Below are 19,200 nucleotides of genomic sequence, written 5' to 3'. Positions count from 1 at the left end.
AATCCACAGCCTGAGCCTAGACAGAGAAGACAGCAGGAAGGTGGCTCTGGGTGTTAGAATTCCAGAGTCAGGGACCCTAGGTGGATGCTAGGGTGCTCTACCGTAGAGGCGTCGGAACCCTAAAGAATGAGGAGGTACAAGCAGCAAGTTACGACCTGGAATGGAGCAGTTACTGCCACGGGATGAAGTGTGCTTAAAGTGCCAACCGATGAGCTAGAGACTAGCTTGCCTTCTGAACTTGGAGGGTACATGCCGCCCGGGAACAGCCGATGAGCCAGTTATTTGCCATAGACAGCTAACAGTGCGTGTGTATGTATAGTTTTTACTCATTAAGATTTTTAAACAGGGATCATTATCCCACATTTTAATGTAATTTCAATAATAATAGTAATATAGAGTGTATGTGTAAGAGCATAACTGTCCCAGAGCGTCACTGGGAAGTACATTCATTCATAGAAGCCTCACTGGAGTCTAAACAGAGTGAAAAGAAGACACTTTTAAGATTGATGCACAGGACCTTTTTATTCTACCCTGGCTGCTGTAGTGTTTACGTTTAGTCTTCGTTACCGTCAGTGTCCTGGGGCCTGGAGGTTTGTATGTGAAGGTCCACACTCCCCGGAATCGCATCCTTCTTCCACTCTCTCTGTGTCCCTTTAATGTCTTATATCCCAAGGCTTATCAGTTCCAAGCTTGACTAGACTTCCATTCAGTCCACCACAGCCTGGTTGCCAAGGGAATTCTCAACCTGCCTTCAAGATCGCCCGGGGGGTATGGCCGGACCACACATGGCATCCGCAGAGGGACCTGGTTTGTTTCCCGTCCCCGTTTAGAGGACTGTGTTGCTGATGTTCGGCATCATGAGCGTCCTTCAGCTCTTGCATGCTTTCCGATTCTGCACACTGCTGTGTAATCGCTCTAGGACTCACTCACACATGGCCTCGTGCTGACTGAAACTGTTTGGCAAGAGTGGGACTGGGCTGTGTCAGCTAAACTGTGGCTTCAGGCCAAACTGCCGTCCGGAGCCCCCTCCCTCCTGCAGATCTGTAATCCAGGTTTGTCAGGGTCTGTGTCCCAAGATTGCCTTGGCTGCTGCTGGTGGGGGAGGACGCCCCCCGCCCCCACCAGCTCACGTTTGCTCCCTTCCCCCCTCCATCTTTCTGAAAGACTTAACACTCAGGCCACGTGATGGAGTCAACATCCTTAACCATTTCTTTCCACGCTGCCTCCTTCCCCACATTGGAAGAGCTAAGCATCCATTTTGGAAGTGCGGTGGACACTTCTCCCTGATAAGTGGAGCTGGGGTGCATTCTGCAACTTTGACATAAAAATAAGGCACCTAAGTTGATTCAATGCATGATGTTAGTCTTGGTAGGAGCACGATGCAACACTAACATGAAAAATTACAGTGGCCGGCATTTATCACGCATACACTGTATACCAGGCATTATGCTAGGCACATTGTAAACGTTCTCTCGTTCAGTCCTCCCATGGTTGCTGTTATTGATGGTCAAAGTTAAGAAATTTGGTCTTTTCACTTTGTTTCCCTCAGCTAGCTGACTGCAGACGTTTTTGTCATGACCTCTCCTGTAACTGCGTTATAGAACTAGACAATCTGAAGTTCGGTGCTTTCATTCAATTATCATTTCCTGTTAGAGCTGACACACTTTTTGATTATTAAGTTATGCATTCAAAAAAGGGTAAAACGATTTTCAGGTAATCCAAAGCCAATGAAATAATTACAATTTTTTTCTGGATTTGTTTTTAAGTTTGATTTTTTTAAAGAGTAGACTTTATTTTTTAGAGAAATTTAGGTTTATAGTTTTAGATTAACAGAAAGTACAGAATGTCAGTATTACCTTCTCTCCCCATCGCCCCACTCAATAGTTGCTCCTATTATTAACATCTTTTGTCAGGGTGGTACATTTCTTACAGTTGAGGAGCTGATAGTGATACATTATTATTGACCGAAGTCTGTAGTTTACATTAGGGTTCATTCTTTGCGTTGTACGTTCTGTGTTTTGACAGAGGTGTCTGTTATTACAGTATCATATGGAATAGCCTCACTTCCTTAAAAATCACCTGTGCTCTAACTATTCATCTTCCTATTCCCTCAACCAGTGATCTTTTTACTTGTTCTATAGTTTAGTCTTTTACCTGAATGTTTCTAGTGGCCTCGGTGCCTTAGAATTTCTTCCACTGCGTTACAGATTTCTTCTTAACGTCCTCCTATCTCAGCCCCGCCTAGTCCCCCCAGTCACACCTGTGACCACATAGGTGGCCCAGAAATTTCACACGAATGGTGGCCTTAGCTTGAAATTTTTCCCTCTTTCTGGATCTTCCGAATTCAGTTTTTAAATTTGCTAATATAAGTATTTACTTTCCCCAGGTTTCCAGTTAGTTTCTGTTCTTAGTTTTCCTCCTTTTAAATTTAATAGAAGAGGGAGATGCTATTTCAGTATTTCCTCCTGAGGATTCACTGAAATAACTTATGTGCTAAGTTTGTTGTTACAATTGTGTTACTACAGGGTAACAGTGGCAGAGAAGCTCAAGAGAAAGCTGCTGGCTTAACCTCACACGTTCAGAGGTGAGGGCCGAGGCGACAAGGTTGCTTGACATTAAATTATCCTGCTCAGATGCACGGGGCTGTTGGCATCAGGGGCTCCTGCTGTGTCTCCCACCGATTCCCGTCTCACCCTTGCCTCCTGCCTACCTACCATTTAATTTTTTTTTGCATCATCTAGAGTCCATGAAAGGCGAAAAAGGAGAGTGGTCTCTCTTAGCAGCAGAGGGAGTACCATAGCGTAAACGTACGTGTCTGCCTGTGCTCCTCCTGTCTTTCTTCCCCTGTGCTGGGACCATCTGAAAGTCGTTCCAGTTATTTATTACTTTATTCCGGGGGAGGGAGAGCGAAATACAGAGCCCTAGATACAGGGCCAGAGAGAAAGAGAGAAGTCTTCCCTGCTCTGGGGGAGGGGGTTTACAAGTGCTAACAATGAGGTTCAGAATCACGAAAGTTGTTTTAGCATAATACTGTGAGGAGAGAGACAGGAACCATCTGTTGAAATGGCTCTTACGTGATGCTGCATTTTCAAACAAAGCCTTCTAGGAGCATTTTCAGATGGGCCCCTTTCCCGTGAAGTCGCTCTCCTGGCTTCCCAGAGAGCTCGCTCTCCTGGCTGCGAAAGGATGCTGCCTAGATGGCTCTCTGTCAGCACCCGCCCTTGTTTATTTTGCACCAGTGTTTTCCTCAAAGTGCGTACTTCGAGGCTGTCAAATACCCCTCCTGGTATGAACCCAGAAAAATCCTCCCCCCCCCAAAAAAATCCACTACTTCTGCCCATTTCCTTCTAAAGTGCTGACTCTTTGACTTGAAGTTGGTGGAGTGACTCTGAAACCTTAAATACTTCACTGGGAAAGAGGAAAACCGCAAATACACACAGGCCATTGTGACTCCGGCCTGGCGGGCTCTAATTTTCTAGCTAGCGGTTTGTACACCCGAGCCGGCTGCAAGGGTTAAGTAAACTTCGTGGCTGGGGATGACTTCATGGCCCTGGAATTTTGAAAAGCCAGGGTTCTCAGTGCACTGTGGCCAGCCTTAGAGTCTTTGGGTGTGAAAACCACTCTCAGTTACCCAGACTGATTTTGGGTTCCTGGTGCGTTGCTGCAGAATCTATTAAAATCCAGCAGCTGAATTGTCCTGGCTCTGCCACAAAGTGAGGCTGCCGGGTGGCTACAGGATTCCCGAGTTGTTTGTCAATGGAGAGTGGGAGTGAATGGAGCCCAGCGTAGCCTCAGCCTGGCATGAGGTGGCACCCTAGTGGCTGTTTGCTGCCTTAGAAGTGTGCGCGCTTCGTGTATTCTCACACGGGAAGCAACCCGAAGACCCACGTTGCAGTTCATTTTTAAACTTCATTTTTAGGTCTCCAGGTCCTTTGTGGGCCTTGGGGGACCTATTTCCACACCCTTGGATTTTCAGGCCAGCAGTTTAGTGGAAACTATTGGCTGTGCTCTAACCAGACACGATGGGGCTCCTAGAACAGAACTAACTCAGCTCCAAGGTGCAATAAGGAGACCAAGAAGCTCTTTGTTAGGAGCGAGCCCAAGCTTGAAAATGACAAAATGTGCTTGCAAAGAAGGACTCACGAGGAAAGCGGTCGAGGCTGAGAGAGCCCGGGTGTCCCAGTCCTTTGGGGTGCCATTTAAATAGTTGCGGGACTTAGATCTTTGGTAACGTGGAAGAGATCTCAAACTTGCGTCTCTGAACCAGTGGCCTGATGGTTCACCTCGGATAGTGGCGTGGAAATTATTTTTCAAAATAAGGTTACGTTCTTGACCGAACTCTTCTTTCGAAAGAAACCATTTGGGCTTGAGCATTAAAGGAAGAAACAAAAAGATTATAATTAAAAAAATAGACTGCAGCCCTACATGAACAGTGGCTGTGACCTTGCCTTCTGTTTGCCATTACACAATTCAATGGCAGTCCACTCAGACTCTGCTCTCGATCAATATCCTATTAAAGCAGCACAAAAAGTCTCCATAAACTTAGTGGTTAGCTATGTTTATAAATGGAACTCGGCATAATTAGATGGTCAATAGTGGGCTCCAGTAGTAATTTTAAAATGAACATCACACATTTTCTGTCTGGGGAAGTCAGCGGCACCTCTGCCAGCGAGAGGGTCCAGTGTGTGGTAGACAAAACAGTAGGAATCCCTCTACAAAAAAAATCATAATACCTGGCTCCAAAATGCAGCTTTGCCAGAGAAATCTGTCACGTTGTGGACTAGGACGTACTGATTGGCCCTATGTATTCTTTCACTTTGCATGTCTAAGCCACCTTATTCTAAATATATTATGACATTGCAGATGTTTTATTTTCTAGTTTTAATCAACCCCTCAGAGAGAGAAAATAATAAATACTGCCATACTCTTAGGAAGAAAAATACCAGTCTGGCTGGCTTCAGTTAGTGGGTTTCCTCTACTATAATTCAATAAATTTTCAAAATAAATACCAAAATTGAATTAGTTCAGAAGGATGTTCTGTTATATAATTTTTTTTCTTTTAATTTTCTTGACATATTTGGGGTGAATATTTGGACAGTAAAGCTGGCAACAAATGGAACGAACTGGCAGCAATAGGAAATGCTCGTCAAACTACTGTTTCTTCTGAATCCCGGCTCCCAGTATGTGTGGCCAGACGTGACTTTTTTTCCGTCCTCTTCTCGTCACCCACTAGAGAAAGAGCCACAGAAAGTAAAAGGTGTCCCCACGCTTACCTGTCAGTTGAAATGTGCGTATGCCTTGTGTCTGGTGAGTGCACTGGCAGTGGTGTTTTGACCACCATGTCTGCTGCAATTGAAGCTACGGTCAGAACGAGCTTATGACGTCAGGAGAACCATTAGTCAATGCTGTGCATGAAGGTCCCGCCCTTTCTGTTTCTCCTACAGCCTCCCTGGTTAGAGCTGGCAGTGAGGGTTCTCATGGCAAGATTTAGATGGCCTCTGGTTTTCTTTTCTTAGCTGAATCCCCTGCTAAATTTACCAGACTGTGAACATTTTTATATTCATTTTTTTATGTAAAGATTTGACTCAGAGAGAAGAAAAACAAAGAACACCTTGATGTACATACTCTTTTGTTGTCATGATCTCTTTTTATATATTCATCTGTTTCTCATCTTTTCTGGATGATTCTTTCTGTGTATAATATATAAACTCTATATGTAAGATGGCATCATGGTGTCATAAAACAGTTCAGGAAATAGACTTGGGCATCCGGCTCTGCCATGACTTTAGGCAATATTTAATCCCTCTCAGCTGTGTTCTCCTGACTGATAACCATCATTTATTTGATCAGCAGAGATTTCTTAAATATCAGTTGTGTGCTGGATCTAAGTCTGAGTGCTGGAGATAGAAACAGCTTGCAGGAGTGCTCCAAGGGTGAACGGAGAATGTGTCAAGTGTCTGGCATGTAGTAGGTGCTCAACCCTGGGAATTACTGTGATTACTATTGAGCAAACCTCCATCCCTCATCTTTGACTCAGAGCTGATCCTTGAGCTGACCACGCTATCAGCAAATTTATTAAAAATGTGTATGTGTCTCTATGTGCTGAGTGTGTGTGTGTGTGTGTGTGTGTGTGTGTGTGTGTGTGTGTGTGTGTGTGTGTTACATTAAGAAGGACTGATTTTAGAATTCAGGCCCTAAAAAATCAGTTTACTAGAAGGACCGTTCCAGTGGCCCCTTCAGAGTTAGTAGTTCCGATAGAATAAGAGCGTGCCAATACTAGATCTAATTCATCTGCTTTAGGAAGCCAGAAAATTCTTATTCCTCAAGTTTGCAGCTAAAGCCTATGCTTCTGCATCTTTCTGGAAATTTCTCTTCCAAAGTATCTAATGGGTAACAAGATGTTTTAAAATTCTCACTTCAACACTGACATGTTAACAACTTTTTAAGTGGCCAGCCACCCCGTGGTTATTTTTTCAGAGGTTTTTTTGTTTTAAGTTTTTAGTTCTAGAGTATTTGAAATTGTTTTCTTTCTCTTAAATTATGGACATAAAAATTCCATCATGCTGAAGGTCATTACTGCCAATGTGGTTTTTAGTAAATCTTTATTTATGTACTCATAAGCCTCAATTTTTAAAGAACACGATATTCATACCCAATAGGTAGCACTGGGAAACTAAAAGACATTTTTTGGGGGGGTGGGTTTCCAAAAACCTGACAGAAATCCTGTCCTGCCCCACAGTAATACTGAAGATATTACTGAGATTCTGGCTGGAATATATTGTCCTAGCTAACTCTTGCGGGTTACAAAGACTATTGCTGATGACCCTCTAGGCACGTGTAGGACGAGAATGGTAGGGTTCACACTCAGCAAAGCCACATATTAGGTCAACTACTAGAAGTGAGTTAATCCAGTATGTGATTGATATGAGTGCAAATTAGCACCCAGGATTTTTCAATATATGGGGGAGGAAGAAAATTAAACAGTTCTTGGTGAAATCAATGAGAACTGTTACTGTAGACACCTGGATTTGTAGGTTGTTGGGATGGGACTCTGTTGACACAGTTTGGTTTCCTACTAGCTCATGGTCCGATAGTCCCAGAGCACTCTTGGTTAAGGGGCTTCAGGGTAGAAGCTCTTCCCCGGTTTATAGATCACTGTGGTGAAAAGACCTCTTAGGCCATCAAATCCATCCTCTGTCAGGGAAGACTTAATCCCATGGCTGAAGCTGTATCAGATACTAAACGGGTACAACATTTGACCTCAACCAAACGCTAAGACGAGATGATACTGTAAAATGCAGAAAATCAATTTCAGTCTCAAAGGCAGAAGCCACTAATGCAGGAGATCTGTTGGCACTGCTCACCCCGCCGTTGGCTGCTCTGCTGGACCAGGTGTCAGGCCCTTCATCCAGTGACGCTCTGCCTGACACTCGAAACTCTAAAGACCTATGAAAGCAAAGAAGTGAGAAGGAGGATGCTGGAGTAGACTTTTGGCCAGTTAAGTGATTGGTGATAAATATTTTTTCTATTTAAATCGTATTGAATTCATCTCCCCAGTAACCCATGATGAAGGAAAGACTAGAAATGTGTTTTCACCTGTTTTTTCAGGCAGGTGTCTAGAGATGTCTGTCACAGGGTTAGCTGTGTGATCCTGATGGTCTTACTTGCCCTCACAGCTCACTTTCTCACTTGTAAATAAGAATAATAGAAATACGCACTCCATGTCCCCACGCAAGGATGAAATGAGGTAATTCAGGTAGAACACCTGTCCCATTGACAGGCACATACTAAATGCTCAATAAATATAGTGAGTATAAATATATATAAATATATATTTAATATATAACATATCTAATAAATACTTAGTTCTTTGCCATTTTTCATTAATAAGCTTGTATCATCTTGGTTCAATACAGTAAATTTTTGCTGCATGTGTAATATGTGAAGCATCCTTCACTGTGTGCTGAGGAGAATACAGAAATAAGGAGACAGTTCCTTCCTTTATGGAGTAGATATGTAAGTTTATTGAGATCCAGGACTGGGCTTTATGGCAATAAAGTGCCAGAATGAATGCACTTTATTTACAAGTTGAACTCACAATAATTATCTATCAGAGATAAACCATCTTCAAGGGTCAGAGTGGGGAGGAAGAGGGTATCAGTGAATGGTTCCTACTTTAGTAAAAGGAAAGCATTTTTTAGAAATAAAAATTCTTCTATTTACCTCCTCTGCCACCAGAAACACGCATTTTCCTTACCCCGTGTCCTCCAAACGTGAATGTGTGAAGATGTTAGCAGATGCCTTTGACGGGGTTAAAAATTCTGCTGGCTTTTCGCACCTAATACTACATTTCATGAAAAGCGTTGCTTCAGTCTTCTAATAACAGGGGAGTTCATTTTCACATAGAGGGATACCCTTGCTTTAGTTCAGTGCCTTTCTTTTATGCCCCATTCTGGAAAAACATACTCCTAGCCTGCCTGCATTGGGTCAGACCTTTCAGAAAGGAAGGGTGGGAAAAGGAGATCAGCACACGGTTTACAGACCAGAAATCTGCTTGGCAAAGGAGTCGCCGAAGACCGTGGCGTAGAAGCTGCAGAGAAAGTACCTTTATGATTGATTTCCATTCAAGTCAGACTGACTGCAGTGTGGTCATTTTTCTAACCCATAACTGCTCACGCTGCAGCAGTCTGCTATCTGCAGGGTGTCTGAGTTATAGCAGTCTATGTCCCTGTTCCCTCTTACACAAATTACTTACACTGGTTTCTTTTTCCATGCAAATTCATCAGTTTTACAGCCCCTCGTAGCCACAGTCAGGAAACTCTGGCTGAGAGCACAAATTGATAAAATGAGTTAATTTTACTATACTTATTTTTTTCTTTCTAAAAGCCCTCTCTCATAGGCAGTGTTCAGGAAGCATATTACGGTAAAAGGAAGATAACAAAGGAGTTGAATTTTCTTGCCGTAAATTACCTTCCAAGTTAATTCCCTTTAACGATGATTCCAGATTTGCTTGAGTTTTCGTAGCATTGTGCATTTACAACTGCGCCTTTGATAGAAAGAAGAACAAGTATTTTCCCATGTTCACTCCTTTTGTGCCAGTGACATGGACTTTCTTACAAGATCTTTGCCACTAGAATGCAGAACAACACTAAATTGTGCTGGCCCCATAGAGCTGTGTGCTGCTGTTGGACTCCCTCCTCCCCGCCTCCAGCCCCTGCCCGGTCTTAAAGTACAAGTTCCTGAAGTCTCAATGCATGTGTGAGATTATGTAAGCTGGAGAGAAACAGACCTCTCTCCCTCTTTTTTTTTTTTTAATAGTTATTTTACTAGTTGGAAATGGGGTAGTAAACCCTGATAATCTTTCTGTTAGGGGGGGTCCCTATTCCATTATTCCATCTTCTTTAGTTGCCATGCAAATTTGAGGAAGGGGCAGCTATGACTGTTAACCTCTAAAATGTAAGCCCCACGAGGGCCAGGGTGTTCGTACATCTTGTCCACTGATGGCTCTCAAGCATCTGGGGCAGCGCCTGGCACATTAAAGTTGCCCCATAAATATTTATTGGATTCCACTGGACACAGCCTCTTAGAGAATGGGTGCCATTAACCTGAGGCTGGCCACACAGGTCATTTAGTTCATGCTCCCCGCTGATTCCCTTTGCACCCGTTGTAAACTCAGTGCGCTGTCATCTCCCAGGCAGAGCAGTTTGAAATTTTGGATAGAAATTTTTTTTTTCCATCATCCTCTCTTTCCAACAATGCAAGCCCGAGCAGGTTGTCTCTGGTGGATGGCAGAAGTTCAATAACCACAACCTTATCCAACTACTAATGTGTACAGAAGAGCAGGTCATTAAGAGGGTTGGCTACTAAAGTAACCCCTTTTTTCCAATAGCCCACATTACTATAATGATTCCTTAATAGCAAACCATTTATTAAGAAATGACACAAAGACTACATTCTACTCATGACAGGAAAGGAAGGGTGGGCGGAGGGGGATAAATGACTTAGAAGTACCATCTTAAGAGACATCTCAAGTTAACCTTTTGAGAAAAACTCCTCAGTGGAACCAAGTCCACAAAGACTTCAAGTTGGAGTGGTCACAGAACTGCTTAAGAAAGGCAAGGAGCCAGTTCTCACTACTGATGTGTAATTACAGGGTTCTAAGTGTCATTCTTGCGTTGCTTAAAGTTTGGAGGAGGAGGTGCAAATGGAGAAGGTAACTGTTTACTCTTCTTCAAAACATATTTATGGATCATCAGCTGTTTGGGAACATGTGAGAGGCTGTGGGATCTGCAGGGTTAGAGGCCATCTGGTATAACCCTTTGACTTCACGGTCTGGGAAAGGTACTAAACCTCCTCGTGGCTCAGTCATTCCTTCCTCCAGGTGTTCAAGGATGAGGTCCTTAAAGCTCTTAGCCTGGGTCTGTCCATCAGTGATGCTTAAGAAATGTTAGTCCTCGTTGTTGTGACGGTGATGGCCGTCGCAGTGATGGTGGTGGAGGTGGTGAGTTTTCATTTTTATCATAATTGTTATTAGAATTATGAGGTCCAAAGAGTTTAAGTGACTTAACCAAGTTCCACAGGTGGTTACTGGCAGGGCTGAACTCTAAACACTCTCTCCCAGGCCCTGGCCAGCATTTTTTCTAAGCCCTGGGACGGCTATCTTTACAGAGCTCATATTGCAGTGAATCTAGCTGGTTAGGAAATCTTATGTCTGAGATCACTAAAGAATGATAAAGCCTATGGTAAAGTACAAAGGGAGAAAAATCAGGTCTCACTGTCTACGGCACAGACAGGAAGTGTTGTGGTTGGTCCCCTCCTTTCTTGACATCCCCACCTTGGATTGGCGGTGGCTAAGTAATCTCTGTAACACACCAGCAGGCAGTTAGTCATAGCCTCAGAAGCCCAACGTGACAACCTAGGCAGACACTGGACAAGTCATTTAACCCTTGACAACTTTTATTTCCCTAATTTGCAAAAGGGACGTAATACCATTATTAGCCCAGAGGCACATTTTGCTATGTACATCTTTTTGATATTTAATATCCGTTAGAATAATGTGATCATTTGCTTATTTATGCCCTTTCACAGTGTATAATTAGAAACGTATCTTTTGTACCTGTTTACTATCCTGGAAGAGGTGACAGATGCACATTGTGAAAATTCTGTTGTCTTCCTTGACAGCATGGTTTAGGCCTCCGTTCCCTCTCACCAGGGCTCCTGAATTAACTACCAACTGATTTCCCCACCCCCAGAGTCTTAGTCCCTTTCATGCATTCCATATGCTGTCGTCATATTAACATTCCTCAGATTCAGCAGTGCTCACCCCCTACTCAGTAGCCATCCTTTGGGGGGAGGGTATATCTCAAGTGGTAGAGCACATGCTTAGCATGCACGAGGTCCTGGGTTCAATCCCCAGAACTTCCTCTAAAAATAAACAAGCCTGATTACCTCCCCCCTGCCAAAAAAAAAAAAAATTAAATAATATAATAAATAAAGCATTAAAAAAAAAGAAAGAAAGAAAGAAACTGTCCTGGACCCCACAGATCTCTCACTTCCCTCATACCCCCGGGCTTACATACATACTCTATCATTTGCTTAGAAACTCTCTCCTCTTCTCTTTCTGTGCCCCTTTAAATCCTAACCAGCCTTGAAGGCTCAGCTTAAGCACCCACTCTTCCTGGAGTCAACCCTTTTTCTGATCCCACAAGCCTGTGGGATCTATTACTCCTTTGAACTTTCCTAACACATTCTTTGCATTTCTCGTGTGAGATTGAACACGCGCAGCATTGCATTAGATATTCAGGTGTTACTTTATGATTCCGCGAGGCTGTAAACCCTACGGGGACAGAAGTCCTGTATACCTTTTTATCATCTCAAGTTGAAGGCCAATATTGTACGTGAAAGTCAGGGTGCTGCGCTGGAAGAAGCACAGGTTTTGAGGTCAGACGTCCTTGGATTTTAACCCTGGCTCTCCCCCTTTCTCTCCATTCTGTGATTGAGGACGAATGATTTAATCTCATTCCGGGGCTTAGTTCTCCTTACCTCGAAGATGTACTTTCCTGAAAAGATTGTTTCAAGGCTTAAGTTAGATATAACAAATAAAGTGCTTTTTAAAACACGGCTCCACAGGACTGAGAAAAGCCTGCCAAAAGCCTGCCTTTTGGGTTCTTAGTTACCTATTGAGGCTTCTTCCTGTTCTCCAGATTCGAGGCACTGGGCATACCCAACCCACTGCTAGGACTCTTTGCTATGACGCCTACCCTCAGGTAGGAGGCTTCCCCTTTGGCTGTCACAGCATCCCTGAACCCGAATCCACTCCTCTAAGCTGACATTCGCACGAAACGTACACACAGACAGTCCTGGGCGATGTTTCCTAGCCGACTCTTTTGAAGGCGGCAGAATTTGGATCTGTGTGTTATTAGGATTATTTAACCCAGGTGTGAAACCCATTCTCACATCAGGAATTCAGTGGGGTTTTAAAATTCAAGACACACAATCAGCGTGCCAAGCCCTAGTGTGACTCACCAGAAAGCCAGCAGACACTGTGGGAAGCATCCCACGCTCGCTGCCAGGCCAGATCTGCTGCTGAGGTCGCAACGCCAGTGGACTAGGTGGCTCACGGGAAGGAAGAGCACGGGCAAGCGAAGGAGTGTTTCTGTGAGCGTAATTATTTTTAATTCTCTCTGAGAGGTGGGCTCCCCGCAGGCACACATGTATTTTTCTTCCTTCGCCTATTCTGGCTCCCTGGATATTTAAAAAACAGAAGCAAGGTGAAAGGCATTTTCCAGGGTAAAGCACGATAAAGCGCTCAACGTAAGAGCAGCTGGATGTTCACCACTAGGCCAAGGGCCACAGACTTCTCTCAGTCCAGTCAAGTCCATCTCCTCGCATCTTGCTGTGTCTTCCCTTCCAGAGGGAGGGTGGGGTCATGCAGTTTCCATGGTGTTCCATCCCGAAACTTGTGAAGAAAATCTAAAGCCAGACCCTTGACACCGGCTAGCCTTTCCCTTTTCTCTAGTTGACGAGAGGTGTGACTCTGAGCTCCATGACATTAGGACTAATTATATGCCAGGCTGCTAAGAGGGATAATGGTCGATCCAGGCCCACAGTTGAGCAATCTTCCTGACCCATGGCCTGTTTCATATGTTAGGTGTTATGAAATCAAGAGGGGAAATTAGGCTAATAAACTTAATATAAAAAGCAAATTAGGGGACGACTAGCAAAATTATTAATGAGAACTCTGTTTACACTGACTGTCAAGCCTAACCGTTTGTTTTTGAAGTAAAGGCCTTCATCAGAGCCCATGAGCAAGAGATGTGTTTGAATTTCAAAAGGTATATGTGAATTTCAGCGTCTTCTCTTTCTTAGCAGTGACTGTTTTTATATAGTGATGGCTGTGATTAAAGTTCAGACAACTGCGTGTTTGTTTTAGATATTGCTGTGTCCCCGCATACTTTTTCTTGATTCCTCAGTTTTATGATGGTTTCACAATTCGCCCAGTTTCCCAAGCAGTCATCCTGGGAATTAGCCCATGCCCCTCCTCTTCCATTATTACCACACGCAAGAAGTCAATACATTTTCTCAATTCTCACTCCCAAATAGCTTTCACCAGGCTCCTCCTTTCTAGCCCTTGAATTTAGACCACACCCCCATCTTCTCTTATTTAAATGACTCCACTGGCCTCCATGGCTTTACTGATAATACTCTTCAACTGCCACCACTCCCCAAACCATACCTACCCTCTTGACAGGTGGTGTGTCTCGCTTATAAATGCAAATTTGATGATAGCATTCCTACACTTTGTTGATTCTCCTTTGACGAACAATCAGTTCCATTTTACCAATGCTTACTGACTGCCTCCTGGTGTCAGATGCCGGTGATGTAACTCCAGCAGTCCCCAGTTATAGTGGAGTGTGATAAGTGCTTTAGTAGCTTATAAACTTGGAAATCTGCTGAATGCAAATTCATGTGCCTCGAACCTATGTGACCCTTCGTGACCTGACTTTAAATCTCCTTCTTCCCCCATGTGTTGTATACTACATCATACCATGTTATCAGAAATCCAGTCCACATTTCATGTTCTCTTACCTTTATAAATGCTGTTCCCTCACCATTATAAATGCTGTTCCCTCTACCTAGAATACCTCCATCCCTCTCAGTTGGGTAATTCCTACATGTCCTTTTAACATTCTTCCCAGACATCACATTTGCCGAGGCCTTTTTACTCCCTTGAACCTCTTATCCCTCAGCTGGGCTAGGTAACCACTTCTGTGCGGCATATCAATTTAGGAATAACTCTAGCAAAGGGCTTATCAGACTGTATTGAAATTAACCTGTCAGCCTAACCCTTGAGAGCTGCTTCAGGGTAGGGACCATGTCATTCATCTAAGTGCCTTCCTTACACAGCACAATTTTTGGCGCTAGCAGACTCTCAGTAATCATTTGTTGGAAGAATGAAAGTGCCTGGTTCATGATTTTTCTAATTATCCTTTCTTCTTATGGAGATGAGCCTCTACTTAATTTATTTAGATATCCACTTACATGGGCTTAAAACTCTCAAACTAATGCCTCCCTGCAGTAAAATATGCATCTGTTGCTCCCACTTTTGTATAGTCTTTCAAAAGAGCAGATTATTTACACTTATATAGTTGCACCACTAATTTTACCCAGAATTATTTCCTAAGATTGATAGGTGTTATTTATTCATTCAAAAATATTTATTAAGCTCCTCCTGTAAACAAGGTCTCTCCAGAGGCTCCAGAACATAAAAAGTACAGAGAATCACATCTCGTGCAAAGGTCAGCTCTGAAAATCACATGTAGTTAAAGTTATTTTTAACCATCCCTTAAATCAGAGGCCGGCAAATCCTTCTATATAACTGTTTTCTGCTTTGTGAACCATATGGTCCCTGTCACAGCTGCTTGTCTCTGCTCCCGTAGTGTGGAAGCAGAGACAAGATGTAAATGAAGGGGTGTGGCTACTCGAGTACAACTTTACCTACAAAAACTGTGGCTCAGGGACCGTGATTTGAGAACCGTGCCTTAAATTAGAAGGTGGGACAAATTTTAAAGCGATGATGTATGCAGGGTGCTGAGGTGCTCTGGAATAAGGAGAAATCACACATTTCTCATCATAAGAAATTGGGATTAGGTAGCCTAGAAAGATGAATTTGCAGTTCAGAACTGATTCTAAAATACAGATGAATGGAAGCTGTCGGGATCAGATAAAGTTGGAAAAGCCCGGGGAGTGTTTTGGCTGGTCATTCAAGAAAAGTTTCAGACCAAAAGGTGGAGGTCTTTTTCGCCTCAAGCATCCAGGAATGTTGCAGCCTTGGTGACAATTTACCATTACAAAAAAGAGAAACCATGAAAGGTACATTATTTTAAAATATGTCCTCCTGATGTAGGTGATTTTTATTGTCAGTATTGTTTTAAGGTCAGAGTTCGTTACTGGTTATTTTGGAGAAACTTGCCACATAAATTGGAAAATGAAACGTGTTAAATGCAACTCTGAAATATGCTCTCACTGTTCTTTTATTCACAGAACTTAACCTGATGTTTCTTCTTCTTCTTCTTCTTTTAATTCCAGCACCAATAGCTGCAGGAACTGGCCCAAATTTTTCTCTCTCAGATTTAGAAAGTTCTTCATACTACAGCATGAGTCCGGGAGCAATGAGGAGGTCTTTACCCAGCACATCCTCTACCAGGTAATTGATGGGTGGCTCTTAAAGAGGTCATGCTGCGTAGTTACACACCTTGACTAACCCTGGGCCTGTTAGACACTTAGCAGTGTGCCTGTAGTAGCAGAAGACACTTAGAAGTGGGTTCAGCCCCAACAGATTTTCAGTCTCACTGGAGAGAGAAAGCAAACACACATGCAGCATGCATATGTGTATAAACACACACACACACACCAGTCAGTAAAAAATTGTGTGACACAGGCTGAAAATAGTTAAAGAAAGCTTTATCCAAAAAGAATGACTTGTGCTGAGCCGTAAGCTGTAAGCGGTGGTGAGGGCTGGTGAGATGGAAGGTGAAGGCATGGCATTCCGGGCGGGGTGAAGACACGAGCAAAGGCCGGAGAAGGATGGGTGATGAACACAGCAAGTTCTCAGGAAATTAAGGGCAAAGCTCTACTGGGGGAAAGGGTGTGTGTTTTGGCTTGTTTTGCAGAAAGTTGACACTGGTGACATCAGCCCAGTCCCCATGCCCACAGCAGACATTAATTACCACTCAGTCCCAGCTCTTTTCCTACCGAGCCCTAAAAGGTCTCAAAATCCAGTCTACTGGAGGTGCCCTGAGAGATGAAACCTACTTGGTATCCTGGTATGAGGCTATAAAAGCGACTGCAGTCCGACAGCAGCATGGGGCCAGATCAGAAGCACTGCTGCATGGGAGACCTTTAAAAAAGCAAAGCTCAAAGAACACAACCAGATAATGATTCCAGGGTTCTTGATCCCCTTGAGGTCACAAAGCCAAAATCAAAATGAAGCATTTTGCAAGATCGTGTTGTCTCTAGATAACCTGTACCAGAGGGGAAGGGATTAGGCATTAAACCCACAGTATTCTTTTACAAATTGGCTTTAGCACTGGACTGTGACAACAAAGAAAAGAATGGTGCAGAACGATCTTTAATGTTTGTGTACTTTGCAGAAAAACGTTTGACGAAGGTATATTCCTCCTAAAGCAAGTGCTGGAGTTTTAGGATTTCAAACAATGGCCAGATGATAGAAATTTTCCTTGGGAGAGACTCATTCTTACCTTGACTTCATATATTTTAACCATCATTACTTTAAAAAAAAACCAGCTTAGTCGTCACCAATACCTTGAAGACAGTTAAAGAAATACGGTCATTCCCTAAACATAACCACCAAATCCTACCATCACCTTTCATGTTGTTTAAACGTTCCCCTTAGTTCACTGTGGCATCAGCTCCTCCAGGAAGAAAAAAAAAAAAGTCTCCAGTCCAAAAAAGCAAACAAACAAAAAAAAACCACCAAAAAAACCCATTTATAATAAAAAGAACAAGACCGTGAAAACACATTTGGGTGTTAATATGTTTTGAAGATTTTGAGTGTTTGCTGATGGAAGAAACACTGTCACTACACTCAGTCAGCATGAAAAAGCTTTGCAAGTACTTGTGGTCAGTGATTAATATAAAAGTTGGTGGGCTGTTTGTTTTTCATACGTGTGCTGCTCATGTGTCATGGACATCCCAAACATCTTCTCGACTTCTCCAGCTGTTTTGTTGCTTTTTCGGTCATGACTCTCTATGTGGAAATGTGGTTTTTAATGTTATTTAAAAGGCTCGTGTCATTCCCATATTCCGCAAATAACTAACCCTGATAAGGAGCTAATTATAAACAGCATCAGAAGTTAATAACCTGGTAATATGTTTGTTTTGCTCTCATTAGGCTCTCCTAAGATGATTTTTTTAAAATTATTCTTTAAATCTATAGACCCAGCAGAATTAGCTGTGTACAGTTTAGGAAATGTGCCCAGAAGACTACCCCCGATTTACATATAGAAAAGTTCATCCACCAATCAATATTTGTTCATGCTGTGCCAATATTAATTGGTCACCTGCTTTGTGGCAGGCACTGTATTAGGTGCTTTGCATGCCTGATAGGACTTATTATTACGATACAGCCTTGTAACAGTGGGTCAGCCCAGAGCTCAGAGAAGTTAAGCAACTCGCCCAGGGTACAGAGCAAGTAAATAGCAGAGTCTACACTCAGACTCAGGTCTGTTGGAACTTTAAAAGCATGCTATTTTCACACTGACTACTCTGAGGAATGGGGCTCACTCTTTCAGTAAGGAAACAACAGAACAGGAAGCCCCCAGAAAGGAAAATCGAGCATCTCTACTTTTCCCGGACACTTAGCATTTGCAGTCTTGAATGATTATTATTATCTTTGAGGTCTGTACTGGTCCTGCCTCCCCATCTCTACGTCCCTTAGAGGACAGTGTCTGACTCTTCCAGCTCAGCTGCAAATATTTATTAAGTCCCAGGGATATTGTCCTAGGCACTGTGGAAGTACAGTCAGGTAATAGGAGCTTTGAAATCTCTCAGTAGAGACTGACAAGAAAACGGGAATTTTCAGTTCAGATAGTAGGAACACTCAGGAAAGAGGCATTTTACAGTTTTGTGGATTCTAGGCTTTGCACATAGTAGGAATTCAGCAGATATTTGGGATGAAGGTCATGGTCTTACCTTAATTTCTGGGTTGAATTGCTAGGAACAAAAGAACAAATTCCACACACAAGAAGAGATGGTGTGTCACTGCTCAGAGGGGTATTTGTCCTCCCTCTTGTGTACAGATCTTTACTGGTACTTTTCCTGTGTTCTTCAAATGTTTCTGGGAGAATAGAATCAGTGTGTTAGAAAGTCAACAGCAAGAAACCAAAATTAATGACCGATTCATTTCTAAATGTTAAAAAATAAAGAAGATTGATAGGCATTAACTGTAGGTTCTGTCCCTTCATAGTAAACACCTCCAAAATCATAGAAGGGGTAGTGTAAAAACTGGGATAAAATGTACTTTTTTATCCCAAAGAACTTCATCAAGATAAACCAACTGTCAAGTCTGTGAAGTCAGTAAACTTTGTGTTGGAAGCCCTCCACCCATCCCTCCTGGCACCTCTTTCTTCACTCCTGGATCTTTCTCTCTCCTCCAGCCTGGGTCTCCGTCCTGGGAACATGGATCCTGCATCAACCCCTGACAATCCTTGCTTTCAGACTCAGGGATCAGCTGATAACATCTACAGACCCTTACACCTTCAGGATTTAAAACTGTAGGGGGATTTGCACTTTATTAGAGGACACTGGGGAAATCAAAAGCTTGAGAAACTCAGAAAAATATCCATAATAGGAGAATGATGGGCGATTTGTTAGCCTTTTGGGTGGGATCTCATTGAATCATGACACGTGGACAAAGCCTTGTCGTGAGTACTCACGTGACTGTTTCTAAATCTAGAGCCCAATTCAGCAGTTTTTGAGCATCTGCTGTTAGTCAGACACTGTGATAGGCACTAGAGATTTAAAACAAAGCAGCCAATAGTGTCTCTCCCCGCAGAGCTCACAGTCCTATCAGAATATGTGGGTCTTGCCTTTCATTTGCCCTTTCATGTTCCCAATTTGTATTCTCCCAACTTCCCCAATTATTTTAAGTGGCTTTCAATTTAAAAGGTAATACTAAAT

General features: G+C 42.9%; 1 protein-coding gene across 1 annotated transcript in view; it reads left to right on the top strand.

Moving 5' to 3' along the window:
• The window catches only part of NFIA (nuclear factor I A), a 167,028-nt gene that overhangs the window by 48,707 nt on the left and 99,121 nt on the right, over positions 1-19,200 (top strand). Inside the window, exon 3 of the mRNA XM_072974322.1 lies at positions 15,589-15,706. Coding sequence (XP_072830423.1) covers positions 15,657-15,706 — 50 coding nt within the window. The 5' untranslated portion in view covers positions 15,589-15,656. The remainder of the gene's footprint in view (positions 1-15,588; positions 15,707-19,200) is intronic.

The sequence above is a fragment of the Vicugna pacos genome, chromosome 13 (assembly GCF_048564905.1).
Source record: "Vicugna pacos chromosome 13, VicPac4, whole genome shotgun sequence".
Lineage (NCBI taxonomy): Eukaryota > Metazoa > Chordata > Mammalia > Artiodactyla > Camelidae > Vicugna > Vicugna pacos.
The sequence above is the reverse complement of the archived record's forward strand: the minus strand, read 5'-3'. Positions and strand labels throughout refer to the sequence as shown.